Consider the following 21,172-nt stretch of genomic DNA (forward strand, 5'->3'; position numbering starts at 1 on the left):
TAGCAGAGTGGACGCGCTGACGAATAAACGAGCGGCTCAGGCGTTGATGGACGAAGAGCCGTTCACCGTGTGAGCATCGGCAGTTGGTAGGCAGCACGGCGTTTGCCTTGGATGCTTTCTTGGTGCCTTTCCAGCACCTCTTTTTTTTTGTGTGTGTGCTAATTACTATATATACTCTCTTTTCTAGACGGTTGCGTGCATCGGCAACAACGCAGCTCACGGCTAATACTACCACTGCCCATCGCAGTTGCATAGCCACACTCTTGCAGTCGAGGAGAGGCCCTTCAAGCACCACTTACTCGTCTCTCTCTCTCTCTCGGTCTGTAAGTCGCTCATGTGCTGATGGCCGCCACTTCTTTACACATTTAGTTGGTGTGTAGGGCGTGCCCATCAGAGATAGCATCTCTGCCGCGTTGAGGGCCCGCCTCTTCCTCCCTGGCCCCTTCACTTCGCTCTCTTCGCCTGCCCCCCTCTTCGAGCCTCTCTCTTTCTCACCGTTCTTGAGTTGACTACCGCAAGAACGCCACTCACTCATCCCCCCCCCCACACACACACATACAAATACAAGGCGAAAAAAAAACGAAACCGAAAGGCAGCAGAGTAACGGAGCAGCACCGGCTGCGTTTCATGTAGCACAGAAACACACATCATACCCCTTCCTGGTGAACTTGGCAAGTTCCCTACACGGAGCACATACGCACGTGTCTCACGCTCTATCTTCTTCGTAGTTGCTCGCCGCCAGACTCAAATAAACCAGCCGAAGGGAGGCGAGATGGGCTGCGGTTCTAGCGCGCCAAAGGCCGATACATCGGCCACCAATGAAGAGGTGAGGGCCCTCTCCGTTGACATGAAGACGCACTTCGCCACCATCGACCCGGAGGTGCTCGGCCCTCACAAGGAGGCCGCGAAGGCAAAGCTGGCCTTCATGTACGGCAAGACGGCGAATATCTTCCTGCTGACCACCGAGCCTTTCCACAAGCCGCACCATCAACCGAAGCCGGATGGCGAAGAGCACGCCGCTGAGGACGACGAGAAGCAGGCGTCAGCGGTGGAGGAGATTCGCTGGACCCTTTTCAACGACAGCAAGAGCGACGCCACGGTGGAGGCGACCTTCTTCCGTGCCGCGGCGCTACGCCCGGCGCGTGCGCACGGGGCTACTGAAGACTCGGAGAGTCCCGTGATGCTCGAGCTCTCCGATGGCGGTTGCGTAAAAGCGAAGGTGTCTGTACCAGCAGGTGCCACCGTAGCCTTTGTGGAGGGCCCCATCAAGGGGTACATGTGGAAGTGCATGGTGCTCGACCCCAAGACGAACAGATTCGAGCCTGCCGTAGCGGCAGAGTGAGCCGGAGCTGCGCCCTCTGTTCTTCCTCAACCTTTCCTTACCTCCCCCGCAGCTCACGCTGTGACGGGTGCACGTGCACTGCGGAGGGGAGTGCAGTCGTAGCGCGCCGCACGTTTCACTGCCACCCACAGATGCGGAAAGCGACGCTCGCTTATCCTTCCCGCTCCCCTCCCCTGTCGTCCGTCTTCTCTCTGGTCGCGGATGTAATCGGCGACGTCTGGCAGGCATTGGCGTACGTGCGCATGTGTGTATGCTTTACCTGTCGCTGTACCAGTTTCGGTCGGGCTGCGCCTACGCGCACGTACCTCTGTTGCCCCTTTCTTCTGTTCCTCGTTGTAGCTCTTTTTTCTCCGACCCCCTTCGCCATCCCTCGTGATGTGTGGGCACCGCCCAGTGCGTCGTATCTCAGGGTCCGCTAACGACGCACTGGGTGGTGAAGCCAAGCAGCCCTCCCCAGGCCTATCCCCTGCCAGATGCAGAACCACCTCTGGTAGTGACACGGTCAGGTCCTGGATGGCGTTGCATCGGAGCGACCTGGGTCAGTGAACACGTCTGCGCCATCCATATGATAGGCAGAGCGCCAGCGTGACGCGAGCGCATATCCCACCCCCCGGCCCTCGCGCTGCCTACAGCGGTGTGGGGAGGCCGGAGCCACCGCGAGGGGAGGATGCGCCAGGCGGCGACCGGCATGATGCGGGAGCGGCGGTGAGGCGAACTGCGGAGCGAGAGGTGCGTGGGTCGAGTTCGAGGCAGGGGGCCGTGCTCTCCGACCGCTGGGTCGGCGCATTGCCCTAGCGCGTGTCCACCCCCTGTTTCGCGCCACGTGATGTGGGGCCTGCGACGGGCGAAGGGCGAGGGGGGTTTCGAGTGGCGTTGAACTGATGTTGTTTCTTGACCCTTTCTTCTCTCTGGCCCCTGTGGTCTTTTTCATCGTTGACTGTTCTGTGCCGTCTTCCCAACGCAGCAGCAGCAGCAGGGCACATGCAGCTGGACGACTCATGCGTGCAGCTGGCAACTTCTCTACTCCCCTTGCTCTCTGTTTGCCCTCGCCTGTGTTTTCTTGCGTGGTACCGCACCCGACTCGGTTATGTCGGACTTTGTCTTCTCCGTTCGTGTCGGGTGACTCCATGTACTCGTGTATTCTTTCCTTCGGGTGGTGAGTGGCTTCTGTGAAGACGTATCGCCGCGTGAAGGAGGGCGGGTGTGGGCGTGCCTTGATGTTTTTGCACGCCTCTTTCGGTGCGCGGTGGCGGTTGCCTGCGCTTCGGCGTCTCTCTCTCTCTCGTCCTCTCCTCTCTCCTTTACCTGTCCCCCGTCACTTTTTTTTTTGCTTCACATGCGCCTCGGTGTCGCTTGCGTACACCGCTTCGACCGAGCTGGTGGGTGACCGCCCAAGGTTGCGGATCGAGACATGTGCGCATGCGGAGAGGCGCGGGTGACCTCGTCTTCGCCTCTCTCTTTACTTGCCCCTCGGTTTCTCTTGCGAAGTGTCACCAAACCGCACCAACGGGACTGTCACCCCCGATCACCACTTCGTTGGCCATACCATGCAGCGGTTATTGTGGCCACGCCCCCGCACCGTCCTTTGTTTTCGTGTCACTTCGCTCGGCTCCTTTCATGTGCATACGCCGAGGGGGTGGAGAGCCCTTGCGATTCTATCAGCTGCACCGCCACACGCACACAGGTACTCTCTGATGTGCATATCTCAAGCGCAGTATGAGGCATATGTGTATACGTTCTCTCTCACCCTCTCTGTGTACATGTTTGAGTGCTTGCCTATGAGTGTGGATAGGAAAGGGGAGAGAGAAGTGGGGAGCCGTCTCCCCACTTTTTTCTTCGGTCTCGGTCCTTTTACCCACTGGAGAGTCTCCGCTGCTCTGAAACTCCCTTCCCCTCCGTACCCTTCTCTACCTGTCCTCTTTTCTCGTCCTGTCCCAGTGTTCACCCCATCGCCCTCCGCCTTGTTCCCTCAGTCCGCCTCTTTCTCCAAGGTCATAGTGCGAAGAAACACACATACGCAGGCAAGCCCCGCTGGCGGGTGCAACCCTCCCGTCGAGGCTGATCATCGACGATGGGCCCTTTTTGGCCGTATGCTTGTGCGTCGAGGCCTCGGTCCTTAGCCCCTTTCCTCTCTCTCTTGTAGCTCACGAAGTCGGAGGCTTCGTCATGCAGACTCGTCCGTGTGCACGGTGTGCGGGAAGAGGATGGCGTGTGTGTGTGGGTCGGTCTTTAGCTACCGCACCTCACGCTTCAGTCCCAGGAACAAGAACACATATCAAATGAGCAAGACCAACCGTTGTCGGATTTGCCCGCTTTCGCCTCTCCCTTCCTGCATCCGTGCATTCCCACCCGCTATCGCTGCTGCTCCTCGTTCGTGCCTCCCCTGTCTTTCTTGGCCTCTCGATCTCCCGCTGTTCTGCTTACTCAGTAGTCTGTCGCACACACACACACACACACACACACACACTCCCTCTCCCTCTCCATTCTTCGTGCATCTTGGTTCTTTTGGTTTGTTTCCAGGTGAGGCGCCTGCATCCGAACGGCATCTCCGTCTCTCCACGTCGCCGCTGATCTGGTTCGTTGTTGCATCGCCAGCGATCTCTCTTCGTGTTCTGCTCACTCCCGTTACGACCTTCCGTTTTTTTGTTTGCCGAAAAGGAGAGGAGCAACAACAGCGCCACATCCCCCCCCCCCCCACACACACACACACACAGTCATGGGGAACAAGCAGTCACACGCTGTGGGTGAGTTCCGCTACAGCGGGCCCACCGATGACTTCCCTTACGATGAGAAGGTTCCGCTGTTCGAGGAGAAGAACGGCCTTCTCTTCCGCCTTGTGAACAACCAGAATGGTTCCTGGGCCTTCTACAACGACTGTAAGCGGTTCGAGTTCCACGTGAAGGTGACGTTTGGCCCCAACTCGCGCAACCTCCAGGCGTTAGGCAACACGTACCTCGCCGAGGACCCTGATGGCGGCTGGGTGGCCAAGACGATTGTGTACCCGGGCACTACGGAGCCCTTCATCCAGGGTGAAGTGGTCGGCTTCAACTCGGTGGTGAACGCCGTGCTGCTGACGACGGAGTACAAGGAGCGCCGCAAGGAGGAGAAGAGGGCAGCCAAGAAGGCTGCAAAGGAGGCTGAGAACGGCGACGAGCTCGGCAGTAGCACGCGGTAGGCAAGTGCAAGAGACAGAAAAAAACGTTCGAAAACGCTAACACGGGAATCGAAGAGGGTTCGGCCAAAATGCCTGGGGACCAGAGCGAGTGAGCGAGATGGATGTGATGCGGCGAGTGGGGGGGAGCAGGTAAAAACTGACACACCCCCGAAGAGATGTATGCGGAAGGGACAGAAAAAAAGATCTCATGTGGAGAAGTGCACCCAGGCATACAGATACACGCAAGGGCACACACACACACACACACACCGGTATACTCATTCGTTTGTAGACCATGAGTGTCCTCTTGTGTATAAGTGCGCGTGTGTGTGTGTGCCCTTGCGTGTATCTGTATGCGTCTTCTGCGACTCGACTCGTCGAAATATTTCTTCCTTCTCTTCATTTTTGTCTTCTTTCGTGGCATGCGCGTCGAGCATACGCAACCTTCCTTCCTCTCTCCCTCTCAACCCCTCCGCCCCCACCCCGTTTTCCTTTGCGCAGCAGGCGCCCATCATCTTCTCTCCCCGCTCTCTTTCCATCTAGCGGACTTGCAAAGAGGAGGACGAGAGAAGATGATGTGCCTTCGAGTCTTTTTTTTTTGTTTGTATTAATTCCCCGTTTTTGGTTTTCTGGTGATCCTCTGTTGCCTCCTGCTGCATATAACGCATGTGTATGGGTGCGCTGTGCGTCTACACGCCGCCTCACACCTCTTGGTTGTTTGTTGGTTTGGCCTCCTTCCCCTCCCACTGTTTCCCCCTCTTCCTTGCCTCTGTCTTATGAACTCTTCATTTTTGGTTTTGCTTGTGACCCCACCCACCCACCCACACCCCTTCACTGTCCAAAGGAGGAACGCGAAGGAAAGCCTCTTTTACACCCCTCCCCTTCGCATACACCACCAACACCACGCAGCACCGCACAGACACATAGATATTGCAGAGGTAGCCCTGTCGCCCGTTCCCCCCTCCTCCTAACGCCACCACTCCCCCTCTTCACACACTCTACGCACGCGCAGGTGATGCTGCGGCCATTACGATGGTGTGATGACGAGACGGCGATATCTTTCATTGTTGTGTCCCCCACCTTTTTCCACTTTTATTTAATCTTGCTTCCAATTCGAAAACAACCAAAGAACGCGCGCGCACACACACCCACACGTACACAAAAGAAAGAGCCCGTCCACTGAGCGAGGGGGGGGGGTCGAGGGAGGGGTGCGCGCAAACACGCTCACGCCCACGCCTCTTTTCTGTCCCATCACGTACCCCCCTTCCTCCCCGTTGGTGCTGCAGTCTGCATCGCCGATTCTTTGTATTTTTTTTCATGGGAAGTGTGCCCCCGTGCAAACCTGTGTATGAATGTGCGTGTGTGTAGCGGTGTCTCTGCAGCGGTATTTGTGTGTGTGTATGTGTGTGCGTCTCTCGTTACACCGTGGCCCTCCCTTCTCTCCTCCCTCCCTTTTTTCTCAGTGAGTTTGTTTCACATGTTCCGCGTCCGTTTTTTTTTCGTTGCGTCCTCCCACCTCCCTCCCCACCTCCACACCGGTTGTAACGTGGATCACAGACGAGGAAACGCAAGCACAAAAAAACGAAAGAAGAATGGGACAACAAGCAAACAGCGCGAACACAGCAGCGTAAAAGATTAAAGGGGGAAGAAAGAGAAACACACACCACACACACACATACATGCATGCATACGTGTGTGTGTGTTGCTGTGCGCGTTGATGCGTGTTTGTTCAGCTCTTGCTGTCTCCCTCCCTCTTCCCCTAAGTGTTTCTTCCCCACCCCGTCACCTTGGCTCTCTTCCAGTGTTCCCCTTCTTTTTTTTCCTGCCTTTCCTTCGTTCTTTTCGTTTGGCCATGCCCTCTCGTAAGTGATCGCCCTTTCTTTACTCGGCCGCACGCACACACACGCACACACTTATGTAAGTGTTCTTGTGTGTGTGTGTGTGTGTTTTCTTTGTTGTGGATCGTCTTTTGTTTTGCAATGTTTCCTGTTCCTCCCTTGTTTTTTTCTTTTTCCTGTCCCCCCCCTCCCCCCACCCCACCGCACCCCCCCTCCCCCCACCCCATCCCATCGCACCCCCGACCCCTTCCATGACGGGATGAGGGGATAGGTGTCGGCGAAAAGAGAGAAAAGGGCGCGCGCTGATCGGTGCCGATGCTCTGTAATACGCACAACACACACACACACACACACAGACACACATACATACATACGTCACCTGCGTTTTTTCGCGACTCTCACGTCTTCGCCTCTCCCTTTCCACGTTTTTTTTTGTTTCGTCCTCGTGTTCTCCTCCCTCCGTCTTTGTATCCCCTCTCTCAGCGGCTCTCTCTCCAGTGCTCACGCGCGCCTGGGCGGGCTAGGTGGCCATTGGGGGAACCGAAGCGGAAGGAAGAATGCAACAGTGAGGCGGGGCCGATGCGCACGAGAGGGTGGTCGAGTGTGGAGAGAGGTGAACTGCAGCGAGCGCTGATGCGTGTGCGCGTGTGTCTGTGCATCTGACATGGGTACCCAAAGTAGGAAAATAGTCAAGGAAAAGGGGCGAGTGCGTCTCTGGCAGTGCCCTGTCCTGGGCTGTGCAACCCTCTCTTCCTTCCTTCCATCCCACTTTCTCCAGCACGGCCACACTGCACCACCAATGGACTTCATCTTCGATCATATGAACCGTGAATAGGCAGAGATACACGCATGCACGTACTCGCTAGACAGAAGAAGAGAACCCACTCCGTCTTGTGCTGACCGTGGCGTTGGTGGTGGTAGTGGTGGAGACGAGCGTGCCCGTGTGCATCTCTGCTCCTGTTTCTTCCTCCCAGCCCAGAGCGCGCGAAGAGCGGAGAGGTGAGAAGGCGCCTTGCCGAGCGTGTTGCCATCTCTTTCCGGTCGCCCAAGTGAAATTCATCTGGTGCGAGAGAGGAAAGGAGGAAACATGGAGAGGGGGAGGTGCTCACTGTGGATTTCTCGCTGCATCGCCCACAGGCATCGGTGCCAACGTACAGGTTCCAAAAGGGTACACGTGTTGTGGTTCGTGGCTCTTCGACACTTGGCCACACCAATGCGCATCTTCACTGTCTCTCCTGCGTGTTCCTGTTTCTTCCTCTCTGTCTTTTGCTCGCGGATTCGACTCGGGCGAATCTTCACTGCTCGTGTGCCACCACCTCCTCCGCCTCAACACCACTGCGCTCCCCGCACACACACACACACACACACACACACACATGCACACGCGTCGCTTTACCAAACTTCGGGTACAGCGACTCCGGCAAGAAGACGTACACACACGCGCGCGCCCACGCATTCGTCCCCGTTCTCCCACAACTGGTCCGCGCCATCATCATCGCCCTGCACGCTCCTTCACACCACCTTGCAAAACAGCCTCGCGACATCTGTGAGCTCTCTTTTCTGTGCACCGCACATACACACACGCCCACCGACAACAACAGGTCTATAAGCATGGAAAAGGCGAAGGAGATCCAGTCAAAGCTGGATAGCCTCCAGCAGGAGATGCACGCCAAGGTGGAGGCGTGTGATGTGAAGTACAGCAAGGAGAAGAACGCCATCTTCGCGGCGCGCCGCGCAGTCATTGCGGAGCTGATAGCAAAGAAGGAGATGCCGGCAAACTTCTGGGCGCTCGCCCTCATCGCCTTGCTGCAGATGAAGGACCGCGAGTCGACGACGACGCCCCACTTCCTCGGCCCGTACGATGAGGAACTGCTCAAGACGTACCTGGAGGACATCGAGGTGCTGTACACGGAGAAGGGCCACCGCATTACACTGCGCTTCAAGCCGAATCCGTTTTTCGAGGAGACGGAGCTCTGGGCCCAGGCGAGTGAGATAATGAATCACGAGGCTGGCGAGGAGGACGAGATGCCGCCGGCGGAGGAGAGTTGGGGTTTTTCGGGTGTGACGTGGAAGGACGGGCACGGTCCTCAGCTGGACGAGGACGAGGAGGAGGAGGAGGACGGTGCCCCAGGCAAAAAGCGCCCGCATCCGAGCAGCGGCGGCTTGGACGCCTCCGCATCGTCCTTGACACAGGGCCCCAGTGTGCTGGAGGTGTTCAGCGAGATGCCACCCCACCCGGAGGAGGATGAGGAGATGGATGAGGAGGACGACGACGCTGTGGCGGATGCCATTGAGGAGTGGGAAGAGGAGATGGCTGACCGCAAGATGCTGCTGAGGATGGTGGAGCTGTTTGTTCACTATAACCCCGTCTCCGCCCTGCGCGACGCTGGTGCTGCCACGACTGGCGTGAGCAACGGTGAAGAGGCGACAGCGAAGAAAGCGAAGGTGGAGTGAGGAGGGGAGGGGCATGGCTTGCACCCCCCTCTTCTGTTCGTGTGTACACGCTGTGCCGCGTGTCCTCCGCTCTCGCGTTCTCTTCCTTTTGTTGTATAGCCTCCCCCTTTTCCTCGCTCGCGCTTCTTTTTTTGTTTTGTAAGTGACGCTTACACGGTCTGCGTGTGTGTGTGTGTGTGTGTGTGTATTTCCGTAGCGCCTGAGCTACGCGTCATGAGCGTCTGTGTGTGTGTGCACACTTTCATCTGCATGTGCCTCCCCCTCGAAAACAGCACACACACACACACACGCACACACACACACACACACACACACACACACGCACACGCGCAGACCGTGCGAGCGCATCTTTAACGGCTGCCGGTGTTTGGAGAGGCGTGTGCACTAAGCGCACCCCGCCTCCCTCTCCCTCTCTCCTTCCACCCCCACCCCCACCCCCTTCCATCATCCCGACACACCGGCACACACACGGACACAACACCCGTAACGCCGCTTACCGCCCCACTAGTTAAGCAACGGACAAGAGAAACGCTCGGCCCACACCAAAGCAGTGCTATGTGAGGAGGTGAGCAGCCCACCCACACCGATGGGGATCTGAGACGGCGGGGAGGCTCTGCAGCATCTGTCAGCTTTTGGGTGGAAGTCACCGCCACTGCCTCCTCTTCCACTGTCCTCGCTCACTGTCTTGTGTGCGCGGTTATGCCTGCCAGAGTGACGTTTCTCCCATCCGCCTCTCAACGTTCACGCAGCTCTTCGCCTTGTTCAGGCAATGCTGCCCGCCACCGCTACCCCTGTCTTTGTCTTCACCCCTGTCTTCGTGTCTTGTGTCGTGCTCTCCATCAAGGACGTCATCTCCTCTCCCCCCAAAAAGAAAAGAGCATACACACATACATGCAGCTCCAGCTGTACACTGGGTGAAGGGAGGTGCTTGCCCCTGCCCGCCCCCTCACTTTTTTTGCCACACGTAACGGAGCTACACCAGTACACCAGTATTGTGTGCCCCCTCCCCCTCCTCCATTTCTGCTAAGTGCCACCTCATCCATCCTACGTTTTGCCTGCTTTAGCTGCTGTCACGATGCTGCTGCCGTGATCGATTCACGAACGCCACGAACAGCGCCGCGCACACGCGTGCGTAGTGCTTTCGTTTTCCCTGTGCTGCCTGTCTGCGCCCGCTCTGTATTCTTGTGTGTTTTTTGTTTTCTGTTGTGCGGCCCTCTCTCACTGCGTTCTCCTGTCCGCCCGCACCTTCCCCACTCCTTCTGCCCCCTCCGGTTGCTCGACCTCCCTCTCCACGGAACTCCTCTCGTGCTTCCCCGTGAAGCTGTCCGACTTCTCACCTCGTTGTGTCCGTCGTCATCTACCACAACTCACGCCCCGTCTTGCCGTGCATTCTTCGCCGCTCTTTGTTTGGCTTCTATTTTCCTCATTCTCAGCGGGTGTGCGACGTGCTCACGTGCCATCGTCTCCCGCCCAGAGGGCGGAGGGTTTACTCTGGCACGCGCCTTCAGACACAGCGTTCAGCACACAAACCTGTGAAGTCGGGGGGGGGGGGGTTCGCACGTCCAGCACCTCACAGTTTGCGGTTGTAAAGCGGTGTGGCGATGCGACGTCGGGCGGCGCCGGTATCGCCCCCACGGCCTACACCACCTCAGCTGGAAAGAGGGCTCGGCTCAAGTGCGGCTTCCTGGTGGGCTTTTACGGCGCAGAGGCCGTCATCGCCTCCTCCAGCGCCGACTTATTTGACGTGGATAACTGGCGGTGGCGCGTGACTCCGGCGCACGTGTCAGGCGCAACGCCGCCGCTGCCGTCGATCTCCGCACTACTGCCAAGCTTCCGTAAAGGTGAGATGCAGCTGCGTATCTCGCTTGAGAGCAGTGTAGCGGGTTACGAGGCCAACGGGAGCTCGAGGTTGCCCGCGTCGATGTCCCAGTGGTGCTACCGCTCCGTTCAGTTCTTCCTCAACACGACGGCCAGCGTGTGCAGCAGCCGCACCTCGGCGGTGACCGTCCTCGTCTCTCCCGAGGCACTCAACACTAGCGGCAGCCAGAAGAGCGCTGCTGTGGGGGGACAAGTAGGCTCGACGGCGAGGAGCGTGCAAGGAGATGGGAGCGCACACGAACACACATGCACGCACGGCTGACTGCGAACATTGCCGCTCGATGGCTCGAGCGCCATTGTCGCTCTTCCCCCTCCCCCTTCCCTCCCCCTTCGTCTCTCTGCTGCATTTCGCATGCAAGGGAGACCCTGAGCTGTTGACTGCGGGGGAGCAACGAAGGAACGGCACAAAAACGAAAATCATGCCCGTGAAGGGTTCTCTTTCTCCCCACCCGCTCCGCTGTCGAGCACACACACGCGTGTGCGTGCGTTTTGGCAGTCCGGACGGAGGAGAGCAGCAGCGGCAGCAGCCGCAGCAAAAAAGGAACTTCACAGGGACAAGGGCGGGCACAGAGAGACTCCCTCCCTACTCTCTATTGCTCTCTGCCATCCGATCCGCCCATCACCGGCCGTGTTGCCATCCCTCCCTCGCTCACTCACCCCCGCTCTCCCTTCGTTCTGCGGTGCACAACAGCAGAGGAGGATTCAACGCCGACATCGGTATTGCCATCCTCGTCGCTGCGTTCCTTGCTCTTGTGGACGGGTATTGGAGCATCTTCGACAACCGCGACAGCAACCGAAACGGGTGAGGGCGAGGCGCGTTGCACATTTTCAGGCTTCACCGAAGCTCTCACGACCAGCGTCAAGTCTACACACACACACACACACACACACACACACGGGAAGGATGGGCGGCTCCAACTCCACCAATCGAAAGATCATATACAAGAATGGCAGGCCCACCTTCAAGGGGGATGAGGTGGTGAAGGGCTTCGAGAGGGACAACGGTCTTCTCTTCCGCATCGTCAAGAGGAAGAAAGGGCACCAGACGTGGGCTTTCTACAATGACACGACGCAGTACAACATGCGCATCAATGTTACCTTTGCCGCCGGTTGCGAGCTCACCGCTCTCGGGCACACAAAAGTAGTGAAAGGGGAGAGGGGCGAGTGGGTTGCCACCGTCGTCGTCATGCCCGGTAAGACGGAGATGTTTGTAGAGGGAAAAATCGAAGGCTTCAAATCGAATATGGACGCCTATCCCGTCATGAGCGACGGCAACGGCAATCGTCTGGCCGCAGGGGGAGCGGTAGCGAACTGACCGTGTGTGTCTGTGTCTGTTTGGCGGTCGGGGGTGCGCGCATTTTTCTCCATTCGAAGACGCGCGCTCAAGTAACCGCACGCATGACGTTCGGCAGTGCCGCGCGCAACCACAGAGAGACAAAGACGTCCGCAAGACACAAACTCCAGAGGGTTGTACAGGGGCGTCGCTTGTGGCGGTGCGAAACGAACGCTTATGCTGCTGTTCCTGTTCTCTAGTGAGCCAGATGATGGTAAGCCTATCGGGGTGCCGCGGCACCTTATCTTGTAGCCTCCCACGACACCACCGCATCTCTACCCCCGATATTCCCGTTAGACCACGTGTGTCCATATGAATAGTTGATATACTCGCTTTTTCTGTCAAAGAAAAGCTTGATGTCTGCCTTTTCGGTTTTGCGTTTAGGTGGTATGCCCACCCGCTTGTGCGAGCCGCTTGCCTTCTGCCTCCCCTCCCTCCCTTCCTCTTGCCTCCTCCCTATCGTGCCTGTCGGTCTGCGCGTGTGCGCTGGGTCAGAGCGCGCACGTTTACGCATACGCACCGGCGCGCCGACACACCCCAACACACACACACACACACACACTTCGAGTCTCCAGCTGTGCTAACATGTGAGTAGATGTGTAGGTGTGTGTGTGTGTGTGTGTGTCTATGCGCGTAGCGTTCTCGTGAAGCAAAGGTGCATGTCCGCATATAGCGTTACGGCTGTGAGGCGTGTGCGCATGTAGGGTGGGGGGAGGAGGGAGAGGGAGGGGGAAGAGTGGCGAAGGGAGCGCGTTTATACGCACGCGTGGCCCCTTTGTTTTTGCTTCGCTGTTGTTTGTGTCTAGTGAGCACCGACTTGCTCGCTTTCACCTCTCCGGATTCCCCATGTCTTCTTTGCCGCCCCCTTTTTTAGGTCTTGCCCCGCCCTTGCGCGTGTGCTTGAAAGGTTGACACCCATACGTACCTATCTCTGTCTGTCCGTCTCTCCTCCTCCCTTCCTATTCGCGGCTTCACGTTGGAGATGTGCATGTGTTACTACTCGCTGCCGCTACGCGGGGGATGTATGGCATGCACGGAGAAGAAGGGAGGTAGACGCACCGGTGTGCCGCAGCTTCCTCCTGCTGTTTCACAATTACTCTTACGACGACGTTGCTTACCAACGTCACTGGGTCCTCCATCCATCCACACTTCTGATTTCCTCCACCTCCTCCCATCACCCCCATGGCAGGTTTTAGATGCGCCGCCGGCGACTTCAAGCAGAAAAGAGTGCGGCAAGAGCATTCATGAGCACGCGGGTGTATGCGTGCGTGGGGCTGAGCAATGCGGCCAGCGGGTCGTGGTATGAGAACCACTGTCTCACCTCTCAGCAGCACCCCCACCAAACATCCGCTGACCTGCGGTGGCAAGCCTCTCCATGTCTTCGTAGTCGTTTCCCCCCCGCTCTGCAAACTGCAGAGCGGGTCGCTGTGGAGGCAATCCAGTCGCGCAGGAGCTCTCGGTCCCTCTCTTCAACTCCTTTTCTACACCCTGCATGTCTCGTCCATCTCTTTCTCTTTCCTCCCCTTTTCTGCCTGCATCGTCCTCCCACAACGTACCCGCGTCACTGTGCCCTTTAACCATCACTTGATACACATGCCCATGCATGTGCCTTACTGATACCATACAACACTTGCTGCGCTGGGTATGCGAACCATCACTTCTCCTGCCTCCCTCCTATCCCCCGATTCTCTGCCCTTCGCTGCGGCACCATCCTCACACAGCCTGCCATCTTTTCTCTCCCTTTGCCATCATTCGCCCTCTTTTTCGCCTTCGCTGTCTTTGTGTGCTTGTCCGTGTGCGTGTGTGTCTCCCATTTCCATACACCCATCATTGTCTGCTTGTTTTCTTCTTGCGCTAACTTCTCGCGAACTTTCCCTTAGGCTTACATATACCCTTTATTCACGACTCTCCCCCATCCCCTTCTCTCCCCCTTCCCTTCCCTCAGCGCACACGTGTGTGTTTCTTGAAAATGGGCTGCGGTGCTTCTTCTGAGAACAGCAGCGTCACGTACGTGAACGGCAGGCCCACCTTCGTGGGTGAGGAGGTGACGAAGGGCTTTGAGAAGGACAATGGGCTGCTTTTCCGCATCGTGAACAAGAAGAAGAAGCAGTGGGCGTACTACAACGACACGACGCAGTACGAAATGCACGTGCTGGTCACCTTCAACGAGGACTGTGACATCAAGGCTCTTGGCAAGACGAAGCTGGAGCAGCAGGAGAACGGTGAGTGGGTAGCCTCCGTGGTGGTGTACCCGTGCGAGACGGAGATGTTCATCGAAGGCCGCGTGAACGGCTTCAAGTCAAAGATGGACGCCTTGCCGCTGTCGGAGGAGTACCGCCAGCATCAGGCGGAGAAGGACAAGTAGAGCGGAAAACGAAATGAAGGCCGACAGAGAAACAAACAAACAAACAAACAAACACACACACACACACACACACACAAAAGCGCAGAAAGCAGACGAGAGTGTTTCTTTATATGCGGGAGAGGGAAGGGGGGGGGGGATGCAGAGGGGAGCGGGTCCATGGAAGTGGGGTGCAAACGCCAGTGGTCGAGCAGAGGCACACTTGGAAGCGGGTGCCGAGAGGAAGGTGTGTGTGGAGTGTGGGTGAGGACGGGAGCGAGAAGCTGGCGTGAGGGACGGGCCGAGGTTTTGGCGCTGGTTTTCTTGGTCTCTCTCTCTTTGAAGCCTCTCGCTCCCCTATCTCTCTTTCTCTCGAGATCACTGTCCAACTGCCCACGTACCCTCAGCCCTTCTTTCTTCACCCCTCCTTTTCCACCTTCCTGTCTTTCCACACCCACGCACGCACGCACAGACACACACGGATTCCTTTATGTGTGCAGGGGCTGGAGATGGTATGAGCGGTGTAGGTGTCTTTGTCTATGCTTGGGGTGATGATGTCTGGTTGAGGTGGTGTTTGTCTCCCTCTCTCCTCCTCCCACTCCCCACTTCAAACGGGTGGGATGTCTCTCTCCTTGTTTCCCGGCCACCGCACCACGTCGTCCTCCGCTCGTGGTGGTGGTGGTGTTGGTGGTGTCTGTCGTGTCTTCTTATTCTTGCCGTCTCTCTCTCTATATATATTTTTTGTTCTTATGCGGGTGCGTCCGCCCTCGCCGGCCCTCTCCAAACGAAAGAACAACCGAGGCAGACGGCGTTCTCTCCTTTCTTTTTTTTTGTTTTTGTTTTTTTGTTTTGACGGTATTTTCGTTTTCTGTTGGATGTTTCGTCTCTCCCCTCATTTGTTTGTTTGGTCTTCCTCTTCACTTCTTTTTTTTTCGCGGGTATGCCGAGGGGGGGAGGAGGAGGAGGAGGAGGAGGAGGGAGTGCTCAAGGGCTCCGCTTTCTTGTCGTTGGTTCGTTTGCTTTGTTGTGTATTTCTTTTTAGACCTTTTTCTCCCCCCCCTCCCCCCCTTCCCTACCCCCTACATCCGTCTCTAGGCAGACACACAGGCATTCACTCATGCACTCACCGCCACGCACACACTTGCATACATGTCTCTCACAGCCGTCTCTGACCATTCCTGCGCCTTTACCATTTGATCACAGCTGCCCTTTGTTTGCGTGTGTGTGTGTGTGTGCGCGCGCGCGCCTTCCCGCTCCGGCAGGGCGGGGGTGGAGACGCACAGACTTGCGTATGTGTGTTTGTGCGGATGCGTTTTGCTTCATCTTCACCCTCTCTCTCTCTCTAGCGCTAAGCAAAGAGGCGAGTAAGTGCGATGATAGCGCTAGTGATGGGGAAGGTCGCAGAGGCCGGTGCATAGATGTACACCGGAACGACCCCCATCTCCACCCCTCCTCTTTCCTTTCCCTTTTACCTTCAGACCTTCCGACTGCAGCGCACGTCCTCGCACACACGCACTTGCAAGCAAGTGAGGCCGGCACGCGCAAAGACGAAGGAGAGAGGGAACAAGAGGGCCGAGACGGCGATCAGCACGGTAGCTACGAAAGAGGCACGCAGCAGGTAACAGACAAAAAAAATAGCATGTGCGAAGCAGCGGCGACTGTGCGGCTGCAGCGACGGGAGGAGTTGAAGGGAGGGAAAGGTGCCGCAGGACAGACGGAAGAGAGCGAGGAGCAGCGGCGTACCCGAACACACCGACGTGTGTGCAGGCGCCTGCCGGGAATAGCCATCATGTGGCAAACTGTGTGTCGCACGCGCGTCAGCAGGATTATACACACACACACGGACCGCTGTGCCTTTGCTGCTCTTTTTGCTCTTGCGTCGTTTTTTTTCTTGTGTGTGTGTGTCCTTTCCCCCTCCCTCCGCGTGTCTGCGTCCTCTGTGTGTGCGTGAATTGCGTGTGTGTACTGGCTTTCTTACTGATCCATGTACGTCTGATTCCCTCTCTCTATATGCGCATCTTCTTCCTTTCTCCCTCTTCGAAGTTTCTCCACGCATGTCTGTCTCTCTGTCTCCGCGCGGGTACCTTCATGCCTGTGTGCATGTGTGTGTGTGTGTGTGGTTTTACTTCCGTTGTGCCTCTTTTCGCTCATCAGAGGTCTTTTTCGGTTAGTTTTACATGTATATATGTATATCTATGTACGTATGTGCAGGTGCATATATATATATATCTATATCTATATGCATGTAGATATAAACCTACATGTATATATATATATATGTATACGTCTGCATATAAATATATATATATTACATATATTTATTTATATATAGGCATTTTTTTTTTCGACGGCCCTCTACCGTTTCCACCTACCTCCACTACTAGTAGAGTGATGTACAAGATGTCTCTCCTCCATGTCTTCTTCCCTTTTCCTCCCTCCGCCTTCTCGTGTGTAACATGCGTGAAATACTACTGCGTATTTGACTATGGGACTCGTCCTCTTTTTTTTGTTTCTTGTTCCTCTTTTTTTTTTGTGTTCGTCATTGATGTTCTCTCTCCGTGCGCGTGTCTTTGTGTGTGTAAGGTGACCCGGTGGAGGGGAGGGAAGGGGAGGGTGTTCGCCCGCCTCTGACACGGCCTTTTTGTGGTTGCCTCTTTTCGATGTAGTTTCCCTCCCTCCCTCCTTTTCCCTCGTTATTATTTTTCGCATTCTCCTTGCGCTTATGGGACCCCCTCTCTCTCTCTCTCTCTATCTTCTTCTCTCCCTCTTTTTCTTTCCGCGTTCATGCCCCGTCCTTACCTTGCCTCCCTCCACTGGCACCGCGGCCTCGCTTTTTCTCCTTTCTCTTATTCCACATCTTTGTCTGCGCATGTGTGCTTGTGTGTGTGTGTGTGTGCGTGTGTGTGGCGTGTGCGTGTGTGTGTGTGTGTGTGGCGTGTGCGCACCATTCTTGCGCTGTCGGCTCACGTCTTTGTTGCCCGGGAACCCTCAGGCTTCCCCCCTCCCTCTCTCTGGTCCCTTCCATCGTTGTCATCTGCACGTCCCTCTCATGTCTCTGCTCTCTCCCTCTCTCACTGCCAACATTCTCTTTCTGACATATACGCAGAGAGAGAGAAATATATATGTATATATGGAGAGGGGGCGAGCGGGCAAGCTTTCGAGCGTGACGAGGCCGAGAGAACCGAGGTACAGTGGCACACAGAAGGGAAGAAGGGGTGCTGGTGGTGGTCCAGAGGTGCCGCCCTACGCGAAAGGCCACCGCAAGTTTCCCCTCCCCCTCCCCTGCGCGTGTTACTGCCTTCATCCCCTGAAGGCCAGCTACGCCTTGATTGCGCGTGCGAGAGACACACGTAGCGCCACACCACGCGCGGGTGGGAAACCAGTCAAGCGTCGATGAAGCAGCGCGAACAGTGCCGGCACACAGCGGGGAACAGGAAAAGGAGGAACTATCAGACAAGCGTTCATTTTCCCGCAAAGTGAAGTCGACGGCACAAAGCGAAGCTGTCAAGCCGGGAGACACAACGTGTGGGGAGGGGGAGGTGCGAAAAGCGCAACAGTGACCAACATACCCCCCACACCCACACTCACTCCCCCCCCTCCTCCTCCCATATATGTGTATATGTGTATATGTATATATGTATATGCATATATATATATGTATGTATATGTATATATATATATATGTATATATGTATATGTATATATATATATATATATGTGTTAAACACTTCATCGCACGATAGTTCTCGCACGTGAAACACGCACTCAGGCTGCTGCATCATCCTGCCCCTTACTCTTTTCCCGTCCTTTCTGGGTTTACTTATTTCGCTCCCTCTTTGTATACGCATGTACGCATGCGTGCGAGAGCGTGGAAAAATGAGCACGGGAGAGGGGCAAGAGTGCAGGACAGCGAAAGGGCGATCGAATCAGTGAATCCTCTGCCTAGTAGCCTGAGATTGTCAAGCAAGGGGGAGGGGGGAGGGGAGGGGAGGGGAGGCGGAAGCGAAAAGAAACGAATGACGCAAATACGCACGTACAAAACAACAACGATACACGACGCAAACTGAACCACGGTGGTGTGGCTCTGCGTTGCATGTCTGCATCACCGCTTGTTTGTGGGTGTGGGTGGTGGACGTGCTGCTCTGTGTCTCAGCAGAGATGCGCGGAGGAGAGATGACCACACGCGCACAAGTGCGTCCTGGAGGAGGGAGAAGGTGGACGAGGCTGAGGGAGAGGGGGAAAGGGGTGGCGTCGTCGCGGAGCTCACGGCATTTGTGCCGGGCGGAGGCGTACGTGGTTACGGCTCAGTATACTTTCCTCCGGCTGTGATCTACATCCCGTTCGCCAACGTTCTTCTCCTCCAGTGAGCGTGCACATGCGTGTGCGTGTGCGTGTGCATGTATTTGCCACGATAAACATCCTCCTCCCTCTCACCCACCTGCCACTCGCTTCTACGCTGATCCCATCCCTGCTCACACACACCCACTGTAGCATGGGGCTACCCGCGCTCCGTCCGCCCTACGCTCACGTCTCTGCACGCACTCCTGTCTCACCCACACCCTCTCTCCATCTCTGTCTTTGCTAGCTGTTTCCTTTGGTGCTCTCTGCCTTGCCGTCTCGTTGCCCACCTCCACGCACCCCTAACCCATACAGGCATGTGCGGCGGGCAAGGGTAACTGACAGCAGCATCCACATCCACGCGTCGCGAGCCAAAGCGCTGAAAGACCAACGGGTGCTACCTTGGGTCGGTTGCGACGGAAAAAAATAAGGGAGAAAAGGGGAAGTCATGCGTGTCACCTTTCTCTGGTTACGTACTTCGCGCAAAGGACCGGGTAGCTGGTCAGAGCCGGCTCTGCTCTATTCCCAACATCGCATGCGCAATGTCGGCAACGGGCCTGGAATGGTTGGCAGCAGTGCCACCGCCCGCAGTGGCAGCCAAGGTGCTGCCCCCAGTGGGTCGCCGGCTTTTCGGCGAAGCGGCAGCGGCATCAGGGCGACGCCGTTGGGAACGCCCCCCATGGGAGCCTCCTCGGTCTTCTACGACGGCGCCGACAACGCTACGCAGCATGCTCCCTACGGCCCGGGCGCGCTGAGCGGGGGCTGGGGCGACGGTGCACCGGACCCTTCTCTGTACAGCTGGAAGGCCGACCCGTCGCGCAATCGCCCGCCGCCATACATGCAGCCGTCGCTGTCGGGCTTGCGTGGCAATGGCGAGAGTAGCCTGCCCCAGAATGCAAAGCGCGTAGAGACGGCCTCGCGGCCTATCGAAGAGTCGGGTGGGGGGAACAGTACCAGTGGTGACCCCAAGGGCGGCACCACAAATACGAACTGGCTCGGCGGTCCGGCAGGTGGCGCCATCCCCGACACGCTCGAGCGCGCCACGTTGCAGCACGCCTTCGGCACAAGCGACTTCTCCATGGTAGATCGACAGCAGCTCACTCTCACGCGGTTGATACAGCTCATGCTGGACGCCACGCTGAAGCCGCGCGACCCGGACAGCCGCGGGCTCGGTGGTGACGGCGCTACAAAGCTCGCGGAGCAGCGCGAGGAGCTCAAGCTGATGGACCAGCGCGTCGTACCGTTTCAGCATGACGACGTGATGAATGACTACCTGAAGAACATCGACAGGCTACACAGCCCAAGCGGAGCGCTGTGCCAGCGCGACGTGCTCAAGGGTCGCCTGGTTGGGCTACTCTTCTTCACAGAGTCGGAGCGCTCCCTCACCTTCATGCGATATCTGCAGCGCTTTCACAAGCGGCACAGCCCTGACTTCGTCGTCGTTGCCGTGTCGCTCGCCGCGAAGGAGATGATGGACATTACGCGCTCCTTCGGCTTCTTTCACTGCACGCACCGCGACGGGGCGTCGTGGGTGTCGCGCGATGCTGGGCTGATTCTGCGCCCTTTCGTTGCGCTGCCCCGCCTAATTGTGGTGAACGGCACAAGCGGAATCGAGGTCACCCGTGGCGGGGTAACGGCCGTCATGGCAAACCCGGACACGTGCTTCCAGGCGTGGCGGCGCGGCGAGGGTGGGTACCGGTACCGCGACTGGCTCAAATCCATGTACATGTGAAGGGATGGCATGGGGTCGGTCGGAGGTTGAGGGTCGAGGAAGAAGAAGGGAGGTGCGGAAGGCTGGTGAGACGGCTAAGACGTACGCACCCGGCAGGAGGAGGGGTCGGCATGATGCAGTCCCGACCTGTTTCCTTTGCTATCGTAGGCGTGTTGTGTCTCCGCTTTTCATCGTTGGTGTCCCCCTCTGTCCATTGTGCGTGTGCTCTCTCGTCTACCTGTGTGAGCTTCCTTGGCAACTTCCTCGCCCGTTTCCTGCCCAACAGCAATGCCCCCACGCATACGCACATACACGAGTAGGCGACGGCCCATCACCGACTCTCGTTCTCCGGCATGGTTTCGTTCTTAGTGTGTGTGTGTGCACTGGCGCCGGACCGCTCCCCCCGTGTACTCCTCTCCCCCAGTCCTCGGTGATGAGAGAGCAATCCTGCAGAGTTGACATGGCGACAAGGAGGTCAACGTACACACACACGCACACACACACAAAGAGCGGAACAAACTTTAAGCGAGGACGCTGCGTTGAGCGTGTGTCCGCCTCGCTGCACTCGCCAACAGAGGGGGAGGCAAGGCTAGGGCAGGGAGAAGAGGAGGGAGGGAGCCAGGCTCCCCGCGCAAGCACAGCTGCACTCATTATCTGCGTGCGTGTGCGCCGTTGCCAGGGCCCAGCTCCGTACTCGTTCCTCCCGCGACCCTCGTCGTTCTCCCTCTCTCTGCTCCTCCCCTCGCTGCCATCCTCCCCATCCATCCCTCCGGCACTCCTCTC

The 21,172-nt window shown here is 57.2% G+C and overlaps 6 protein-coding genes across 6 annotated transcripts; all 6 read left to right on the plus strand.

Annotated features, from left to right (window-relative positions):
- Window positions 1–772: 772 nt before the first annotated feature.
- Window positions 773–1,342, plus strand: LMJF_20_1270 (conserved hypothetical protein; the record flags this gene model as incomplete). The annotated part of the gene is made up of 1 exon (XM_001682827.1): window positions 773–1,342. One exon carries the CDS (start codon window positions 773–775, stop codon window positions 1,340–1,342), a length of 570 nt encoding a protein of 189 aa, XP_001682879.1.
- Window positions 1,343–4,058: 2,716 nt separating this feature from the next.
- On the plus strand, window positions 4,059–4,517 carry SMP-4 (putative small myristoylated protein 4; the record flags this gene model as incomplete). The annotated part of the gene is made up of 1 exon (XM_001682828.1): window positions 4,059–4,517. One exon carries the CDS (start codon window positions 4,059–4,061, stop codon window positions 4,515–4,517), a length of 459 nt encoding a protein of 152 aa, XP_001682880.1.
- A 3,428-nt stretch (window positions 4,518–7,945) lies between these two features.
- On the plus strand, window positions 7,946–8,788 carry LMJF_20_1290 (conserved hypothetical protein; the record flags this gene model as incomplete). Its single annotated transcript, XM_001682829.1, has 1 exon — window positions 7,946–8,788. One exon carries the CDS (start codon window positions 7,946–7,948, stop codon window positions 8,786–8,788), a length of 843 nt encoding a protein of 280 aa, XP_001682881.1.
- Window positions 8,789–11,570: 2,782 nt separating this feature from the next.
- Window positions 11,571–11,981, plus strand: SMP-2 (putative calpain-like cysteine peptidase; the record flags this gene model as incomplete). Its single annotated transcript, XM_001682830.1, has 1 exon — window positions 11,571–11,981. The coding sequence occupies one exon, from the start codon at window positions 11,571–11,573 to the stop codon at window positions 11,979–11,981; it is 411 nt and encodes a 136-aa protein (XP_001682882.1).
- A 1,987-nt stretch (window positions 11,982–13,968) lies between these two features.
- On the plus strand, window positions 13,969–14,364 carry SMP-1 (putative calpain-like cysteine peptidase; the record flags this gene model as incomplete). Its single annotated transcript, XM_001682831.1, has 1 exon — window positions 13,969–14,364. One exon carries the CDS (start codon window positions 13,969–13,971, stop codon window positions 14,362–14,364), a length of 396 nt encoding a protein of 131 aa, XP_001682883.1.
- Window positions 14,365–19,357: 4,993 nt separating this feature from the next.
- LMJF_20_1320 (conserved hypothetical protein) lies at window positions 19,358–20,410 on the plus strand (the record flags this gene model as incomplete). Its single annotated transcript, XM_001682832.1, has 1 exon — window positions 19,358–20,410. One exon carries the CDS (start codon window positions 19,358–19,360, stop codon window positions 20,408–20,410), a length of 1,053 nt encoding a protein of 350 aa, XP_001682884.1.
- Between the last annotated feature and the right edge of the window lie 762 nt (window positions 20,411–21,172).

Source organism: Leishmania major, chromosome 20 (genome assembly GCF_000002725.2).
Source record: "Leishmania major strain Friedlin complete genome, chromosome 20".
Lineage (NCBI taxonomy): Eukaryota > Euglenozoa > Kinetoplastea > Trypanosomatida > Trypanosomatidae > Leishmania > Leishmania major.